Below are 9192 nucleotides of genomic sequence, written 5' to 3' on the forward strand. Positions count from 1 at the left end.
AAGAGATGGTGCTTAGGTTCTTTTTTTTAAAAAAATCAGTTTAACAGTTGGTTAAGCACCACTTAAGTTCCTGTCACTAGGCAAACACTTTCCTATTAAATAGAATTTATGCTAACGTATGCTAACGTAGTTCTTATTAAGAAGTATTTGTTGCCATTTATGGCTCTTAGGGAAAAATGTCTTCCCCTTACTCCATCTGGGCTTAAGTCTATGTGCACTAGGAGTCATAAGAAGGTGGTGATGTATAGCTGGGGTGATAGGGATTGTCCCCTTGCATATAGCCCTTATTCTTCTCTCAGGTTATACCTGGCATTCATTTAGCGAGTGATTTTCTAATGGCAGAGACAGCAGTCATAGGGAGGGGTAGCAGAGAGCCAGCTTGGTATAGTGGTTAAGGGTGGCACCCTCTAATCTGGAAAACTCAGTTTGATTCCCAGTTCCTCCACATGCAGCCATCTGGGTGGTTCAGTTCTCTCAGAGCTCTCTCAGCCTCACTTACCTGATAGGGTGTCTGTTATGAGAACAGGAAAGGTAGGCAATTACAAGCTGCTTTGAGACTTTTTCAAGTAGTAAAAAGTGGAGTACAAAACCGGATATCCTCAGATATCCTCAATCTTGTCAGAGCTTGGAAACTAAGCAGGATGGGTACTTAGTGGGATACCATCGCCAAGAAAGTTAGTGTGGAGGAGCCATGGCTTAGAAAAGACTTTTTCAACCAGGGTGTTGTGAAACCCTGGGGTTGATTGACAGCCCTAGAAGGGTTTCCTAAATGGGTGGGAGTTAATTCATTTTAATTAACTCAAAATGGCATACGATGGGCCTGGAGGGGAAGGGAAGAGGAGGGACCCCAGGGGGGCATGTACAGAGCTAGGCTTCGCAACCATATAAGGCAGCTTTATGTGCATTCATGACTGGGGTTTCTATAAAGAAGAAGGTAATGGCAAACCTCTTCTGCTCATCTTTAGCCTTAGTTGAGGCCAAGGATCACGATTACCAACTGAATGCACCGTCAACCCAGCCAGTTCCCTATTTCCACCATCCCGTACATGTAGACGCTAGTACACCATCTCCATAAACTCCAGGCATGATAGGGGAAGACTTAGATTGATTAATGTTAAGTTTCTGAAATTTTCATTGTACAGGTTTTTAATCTTTAAACTGTTGTGAGCCATCCCGAGGCTGCTTGGAGTGGGGCAGCCTATCATTCTAAAAACAATCAATCAATAAAAACACATGAGGTGGAACTTAATGGGGTCTCCATAATAGGTTATGACTTGATGGTACATGGTACCCAACGGATGCTTGTAAATCATTCACCATTTTCTTGGAGAGGAGTGACGAGTGGAGTGCATCATGGATCTGTCCTGGGCCTTGTGTTGTTCAACATATTTATAAAATTTTTGGATGAAGGAATAGAGGGAGTACTTATTAAATTTGCAGATGACACTAAACTGGGAGGGATAGTAAACACAGCAGAAGACAGAATCAGGATACAGGATGATCCTGACAGGCTAGAAAACTGGGCTAAAATGAATAAAACAAATTTCATTAGTGATAACTATAAAGTTCTTCATTTAGATAGGAAAAAAATCATATGTATCACTATAGGATTGGCCAGATTTGTCTTGGCAGTAGTACATGTGACAAGGATCTGAGGGTCTTAGTAGACCATACACTGAACATGAGTCAGCAATGTGACTTGGTGGCTAAAAAGACAAAAGGGATTTTGCGCCGTATTAGAAGTAGTATAGCGTCCAGATCATGCAAGATGATGTTACCTCTTTACTCCGCTCTGGTAAGACCTCACTTGGAGTACTGGGTTCAGTTTTGCGTACCACAACTAAAGAAAGATGTAGAGAAACTGGAATGTGTGCAGAGGAGAGCAACAAAGATGGAGAGGGGTTTGGAGACCAAGTCATATCAGGAAAGGTTGAGAGAGCGTGGTCTGTTTAGCCTGGAGAGAAGACAACTAAAAGGTGAAATAATAACCATCTTCAAATACATGAAGGACTGTCACTTAGAACAGTGGTCCCCAACCCCCGGTCTGGAGACCGGTACCGGGCTTCAGCTCCTCCTCATCCTCTCCAGCTGCTGCCTCGGGGGCTGCCCTTCCAGTCTGCCGCTGGCTCACCTTTGGTGCTCTCCAGTGGCCCCTCAGTGTGGCACTGCGCAGCTGCTGCTGGCAGCACCCCCAGCGGGTGGCGGGAAAGCAAGTGGAGCAGGGGCTCAGGCGGCGACGTCCCTCAGCAAAAGACTAACCCCCTGGGCCTCAGTAAAATTGTCAAGGGTTGACTGGTCCCCGGTGATAAAAAGGTTGGGGACCACTGATTTAGAAGATGGAGCAGAGTTGTTTTCTGTTGCCCTAATGTATCAGAGCAGAACCAATGGGTTGAAATTATTTGAAAAGAATTTTTGGCTAAACATCCAGAAGAAGTTTCTGACAGAGCGGTTCCTCAGTGGAACAGGGTGGTGGTCAACATGACTGTATATGATCATATCACCCATTAAACATTTAACATTTCAAATAAATATTTTAAAATTAATTAACTCCCACCCATTAGAACAGGCTTCCTCAGGAGGTAGTGGGTTCTCCTTCTTTGGAAGTTTTTAAGGAGAGGCTAGATAATCATCAGGCAGATTGTGAGTGGGTGGGCAGGAAGGGACGTGCCAGTTTTTGTCTCTTGTGCCCCTCCTTGAATACCCAGGGAATCGCTGATCACCACTATGGGATGGTAGGTGAATTTCTTCCAGGCCAGAATGGATTCTGAAGATTATTGGTGGGTGGATCACTGGAACATGGAATTGGGGTCATTCTGGGTGGGCAGGTAGTTGTGCATTCCTGCACCATGCAGGTGGTTGGACTAGAGGACCATGGAGGTCCCTTCCAACTCTATGATTCTGTGATTCTATGATTCTTTGTGGCCTTTTACCTCCACAGGGAGATTACAGTTGGCCAGGTCAGGTTCAAATAAAAAGGTTATCATGGATGGCCCAATATCCAGGATCAAACTTTAAATCAAATAGTAAACAGTCCTGTTCAGTTCCAGCAGTCTAAAGGTGGAAGCACTGATTCTGCATTAGTAGACATACCTTGTTTTGTCTCTCTTTGAATTTCCTTTGAATACTGCAAGTCGACTCTAGCGTTTCCGCTGAGTCCCAGGCTGAAATTCGCGACATGCTTTTCACAGTGTCCGATGGAGGCAACCTCCCATCACGCTTTGCTCCCTTCCCCTTTTCAAAAGATGTGTTGTTGTTGTTTTTTCTGCAAAATAGTGCCTGCTTGCACCTTTGTTGCACTCCTTAATCCCACCATTTGCGCCCTTGATCGCCTCCCTCACTTCCCCCCAAAGTGTCCTGAATGTAATTTTTTTTTTTAACCCTGGATTATAACATTACATTAAAGCACTGGGGACGGCCTCGGCCTCTATGCTCTGTTGTTGGCCATCCAGAGGAACAGGTTGGCCACTGTGTGAGACAGTGCTGGACTAGATGGGCCACTGGTCTGATCCAGCAGGGCTTTTCTTATATTTTTAATGCCTTTGCTTCACTGTAACTCATAGCAAAGGAGCACCACCAGAAGCAAATTACAATGGCAGAATCATAGAATCATAGAGTTGGAAGGGGCCATACAGGACATCTAGTCCAACCCCCTGCTCAACACAGGATCAGCCCTAAGCACCCTAAAGCAAGAACCATTACATAGTTGTGGAAAAGCTGCAGCAAGATGGGGAGACATGGGGAGAGAGAGGGGGAGAGAGCCAGGCTGCCTGCCCTGGGATAGGGCAGGGAAATACCTCAGTGGAGTACAATGCTATGGAGTCCACCCTCCAAAGCAGCCATTTTCTCCAGGGGAACCGACCTCTTTAGTCCGGAAATTCCAAGGGACTCAGTATAAAAGGAAAAGCCATCTGCATATGCTCCAAAAGCATTCATGTTGCTCATTTTACACGTTCCAAGGCACTGCCTTGCCAATTAAGATGAGTCTCACGGCTATCAATCAAATATTTATTGCGGTCTTCAACCAGATCAAATCCCAGTACAGAAAAAAGAACATCTTGTATGTTTTAGGACACTCTCCGTCAATGCAAATATATACAAAAACATGGATGGACAATCAACTGTTTTGTTAATTAAAACAAATGAATACAAAAATAATACAAATTAATAAAATTATTTTAAAATTTAACATTTCTACCAATCCTGGCTAAGTCCTTGAGCTCTGGAAATCTAAGAGTTTTGATATTATATACTTTATAGAGACGGTGAAGTGCAGTATTAATAAACACAGTACACTTTAACGCTAAAGTGTATTGCAAATTAGGTTCCTAGCACCTATTCATTGTGGTTTCCATAAAGTTGTATTAAGCTATGATTTAAAAAAAACAGCTGCTAAGTTACTTTCTCAACTTGCTGTTTCTTGACTGGCCTTCCATTTTCCTGCTTAACTTGCTATTTTCCAGTTATGCAAATCTCTTGAATGTATACATACGGCCACAGGCACACTATTTTCTAAATCCTTGATGGAAAGAGATTTTTCAAACACTAGAACTACACCGTATGCTCCCTGAAATATTTATTTTATACTGTGTCATGATAAAAGTCCAAAGCAACAGTGGAACAACTCAATGCATGGCAGTTTCAGGGGTGGAGATAGAAAAGAAAGAGCGAGAGTATAAAATGGGAATGGATTGTTTTAAAATCAAGTCATACGGCCATGCTGGTATGTATGGCTCTTCTATGCTACTATTAGAAGAAGAAGAAGAAGAGTTGGTTCTTATATGCCGCTTTTCCCTATCCGAAGGAGGCTCAAAGCGGCTTACAGTTGCCTTTCCTTTCCTCTCCCCACAACAGACACCCTGTGGGGTGGGTGAGGCTGAGAGAGCCCTGATATCACTGCTCGGTCAGAACACCTTTATCAGTGCCGTGGCGAGCCCAAGGTCACCCAGCTGGTTGCATGTGGGGGAGCGCAGAATCGAACCTGGCATGCCAGATTAGAAGTCGGCACTCCTAACCACTACACCAAACTGGCTCCATTACTCCATATTACATTACTTCCTGGTCATTTGAGGTGGCCTATTCAAAGTGAGAGAAAAATGTATCCTAGGCTGATTATCACCAGTGAAGTAAGAGGCCATAAATAATCTTAAAGGGAATGAACTTCCTCACAATGTCATAGTTACTTTTCACACAAGGTGAACTGCTGGAGGGGCCAGAGAACCAGCCGTGATTCATTTTACATAAGCACGAAAGTCCCTCTGTCAAAAATCCAGGATTTTCAACCAGTTGTTTGGTATAGGCAGTTATGTAAATTTTAATTTTACAAGACAGCATGACTTTCCAGATTTCCTTGGCAGGAGTTTGTGATGACAGAGCAATCAAATTTCTTTATTAATAATTGGCCATATCCTTTCGACTCAATGCCGAAGTTTTCTCTGCTGGAAGAGGCCTTTTCCCAGTAGGAGAAATTCTTCCTCCAGAAGTAGGATATAGCCTGACAATCATTGTCATTGATGATTATAATGGCCGTGTAGTCCATATACATAGCAGTGTCTTTGCCCTAAAGAGCTTACAAGTTAAAAGTGGTAACAATTAAGACAAGAAAGGGAAAGGAAAGACGTGAGGGCAGGAGATGTCTATTCAAATAGAAGACTCCATATGTGTCTACTGCCCTAACACTGGAAATGATTCTCGCATTTAACTGAAATGCTTAAGGCTATCTTGTGTCAGGCATATTAATCAATATGTAGTCCTGTGTCCCTAGGCATTGTGGTCTATGTCATCATCTGTATGAGAACTGTGTCTAAATACTGGATGGAAAGCCAAGAATGTTTTTCCCTTCAAAAATGTTTGAAATAATCCATTATGTGTACAACATAATCTTTTGGATTATTCACTGAATATTTCATGGAAGAATTTGGTTGCTGCAATCCATATGAATTCTCATTGATAAGGTTGGTGGGAATTTTATTTGTCTAATTGGTGAATTTTGTTGTCGACAGGTTTTGGCTCATCTGGATGTCAAAATATAATGAAATGGGGGGAAAGAACAACCTGATATTCATTTCCTGTATACAGACTGTAGCCTTCCATAGAGTGGGTTTTAGGCTTGGTGGTAGAGCATCTGCTTTGCATGGAGGAGGCTCTATGGTCATCTTCAAGAAAATCACCAGCGTTTCTTATCAGGTAGGCCAGACTCTTCCAGTCACTTTACAGGTTTGGAAATGGTGACATAATGGCTAGGAGAGTCAGCCAGCTGGAATTCCATGTCTAGGTTGAAAAAGAGGGCCCTCCTTTCTTTAAGGGACCTGATGCCAGCTTAAAGAACGTTACCTTACCTCTCATAATAGTAGCCAAAGCAAGTTTTTATTTTGCTAGCAAATTGATTTCAAAACAGGGTCCCATACTTCAAATGGAAACATTCCTATCACAAATTAAGGATCTTTGTTACAAAATGACCTAGGTAAACACACATAAAGCAATCTTATACTGAATTGGACTGCTAGTCTATCAAGTTCACTGTTGTCTCTACAGGATCTCAGACTGAGGTCTTTCACATCACCTGCTCTGTAGTCCTTTCAACTAGAAATGCCTGGGATTGCACCTGGGACCTTCTGCATACAAAGCAGAGCCCCCCCCCCCCGCCCCCGGTGAGGTCTAAGTGTTCCAGGGGAGGCAGTACGCCCACCAGTTTCATCCCGGCTACAATCCTTATAGTAGGCTGTACTATTCAGTGTGGAAGGAAGGTGGCATAGTGAAGCCCAATCTCATTAGATCTCAGAAACGAAGAAGAATCAGCCCTGGTTAGCACTTGGATGGGTGATCTCCAAGGAAGACCATAGATGAAAGCGATGGCAAACCACCTCTGCTTCTATCTTGCCTTGAATGCCCCATGCTGCGGCCACCATAGGTCAGCTGTAACTTGAAGGCATTTTACATACAACACACACACTGTACAATGTGTGTACACTGAGCCTTCGGGGAGAGCGGTATATAAATGTAATAAATAAATAAATAAATACATACATACATACATACATACATGTACAACATAGTAATACTTAGCCTTAACCCACAGGTGTCTGGTTTCTTTGTTCACATGCTTCCATCTTTAATAACCTCCCATCCCTGTCCATTGGCTTGCTGTCAGTATCACACAGCCTTGACCATTTCTAAGCTTTAAGTAATGATTTTCCTGAATTTTCCTTCTCACTCCTTCACTCAGTTCTCCCTTCCACAACCATTTTTGCATTTCCGTACGTCTCATGAAGTTGGGACCACGCTGGATCTGTTGCCTTATTTCCTGTGCCCTCGCCCCACTCTACTTGCAGGCCCTCAAGCGATCTTATCTGGCATCGCTGCTTCTGCATACGCTTCCTGCTAGGACCATATTGCTCCTCCAGTCTGTAACCCCCATATCCACTCTGCCCCCGCCCCCCTCAGTCCGAATGGGCTTGTCTCTGAGGAGCTGCATTATTTGTCAATATTCTCCTGATGACATTTTGTCCTTGAGCAGCTAGAATTCTAAGAGTATTCCGCAATATCATCACAGTCAGAGCTCGGTCAAACAAATGACTGGACCTGGGCTAGAGGAAGCAGCTCACAGTTGACAAATGGATGCCATCCCGTTTTAAAACGGCTAAAAGCGTTCATATCCCCCCCCCTTCCTCCAGTGTCTAATTGTGTTGTAACCAGAAATTAATATTAACAAATGCATTAATTCCTCCTTGCGTTTTCCGTCCTGTCACACTTTCTTCTGAGCCGGTTTGCGTGTTACATCCCCAATTTAAGCCGAGAGGGCTGCCGCCCAAGTACTCGGCATTCATCTGCTTCGGAGCCCTCAATATAGTCTTCTGCCTTCCCCGACGCTTTGCCCGTACGTACAGTCCCTTCCGCTGATTGGAATTTTAAATCGCAGCTCAACGGGGCTCACATGCCGACGTGTTCAATTGTCAAAACGTGTCGCCTTGTTGTTAACAATTTATCAGCGGTGGCCATTTAACTCACACTCACTTGAGCAGAATTAAGAGTGTTTACTTTCCTCATAAGAGGGCAATCAGATATGTACCAATTTTGTTTTTGGTTTTTGTTTTTAAACTGCAGGAGAGGCAGGGAGCTGCAAACTGAGTGGCGAGGGGGGGGATTCGGGCAGGCCTAATCAATCACTGACAGATTACAGCGAAAGCCACTTCCATACCCATTAAAGCAGGACAAATGCAGAATTGCAACTGAACAACTTCTAGTTTTAAGCCAACAGTGGGACTTCCTAGTTATTTATCAAAGTCATTGCTGGTAAGCAGCATGCCTCAGTGCTCAATTGTACTTCACAGCAGACAGAGCCGACTGAAGCTTCAGCCATGAAAGAAGTGTTTATGCCCTCAGCTGTGGTGCTGTCAGCCCTCTGGAATTTACTGTAAATCACACCGCTTTTATTGCAAGATTTAGTAGCTTATCCTCTGTGGGCTCTATTCACTGCAAGCTTGTTACTATTTGGATGTTAGCCTCAGTCCATAAAGGGACTCGCTACACATCATCAAACAGCGACGAAAAAAACCAAAGGTTTCATTTTTCAATTTTCTAAACCCTAAACTCCTCAACAGTCATTGAATTTCATTGCGGAAAAGTGGAAGTCTCCTTTATTATGGTACTCAATTTCCCCAATGGAGTTATACACTTATAACATTACTTTTATTTCCAATGACAGGATCTGGCCATCTGTCCTGGCGGTAATTTCATAACACACTCGCTAGTTTTTATTTTAAGGGAATTTCCTGATATTACATTGAGCCGGTGACAAAATTGTAATGTAGATCTAAAGGCCACACAATAAGGATAACTATATTAGGTCCTGCCTAACATTTTAACCAGGCATTCTTATTTTCTCTCTCTCTCTCCCCCCTGTTCGTTTCAAGTATGGAAAACCTGATCATCCTTGAGCAAGCTCAAATTGGCAAATGGAATTGAGCGCACCTGGAAATGCAGTTTCCGGGGTAGGAAGAGGACTAATTCAGACTAAGAGGACGAATGTCCAGGATTATCAAAAACAGTGCTTTGCATTCGCTTTTGTTAACGCCTGCAAATTAAAGGCGAGGAAATTCCGGAATGCTATTTTATCATAATGGCCCAAAGTCCAGAAATATGACAGCAGACGTTTTTCATCTCGCCCCCCCCCATCATGCAGCACTAATTCTTCGC

General features: G+C 43.4%; 1 protein-coding gene across 1 annotated transcript in view; it reads left to right on the forward strand.

Moving 5' to 3' along the window:
* LOC143828644 (uncharacterized) overlaps nt 1–6325 on the forward strand; it is a 429168-nt gene extending 422843 nt beyond the window's left edge. Inside the window, exon 10 of the mRNA XM_077318920.1 lies at nt 6000–6325. Within this exon, the coding sequence (XP_077175035.1) occupies nt 6000–6029 (30 nt within the window). The 3' untranslated portion in view covers nt 6030–6325. The remainder of the gene's footprint in view (nt 1–5999) is intronic.
* The last annotated feature ends 2867 nt before the right edge of the window (nt 6326–9192 follow it).

Source organism: Paroedura picta, chromosome 2 (assembly GCF_049243985.1).
Source record: "Paroedura picta isolate Pp20150507F chromosome 2, Ppicta_v3.0, whole genome shotgun sequence".
In the NCBI taxonomy this organism is placed as follows: Eukaryota; Metazoa; Chordata; class Lepidosauria; order Squamata; family Gekkonidae; genus Paroedura; species Paroedura picta.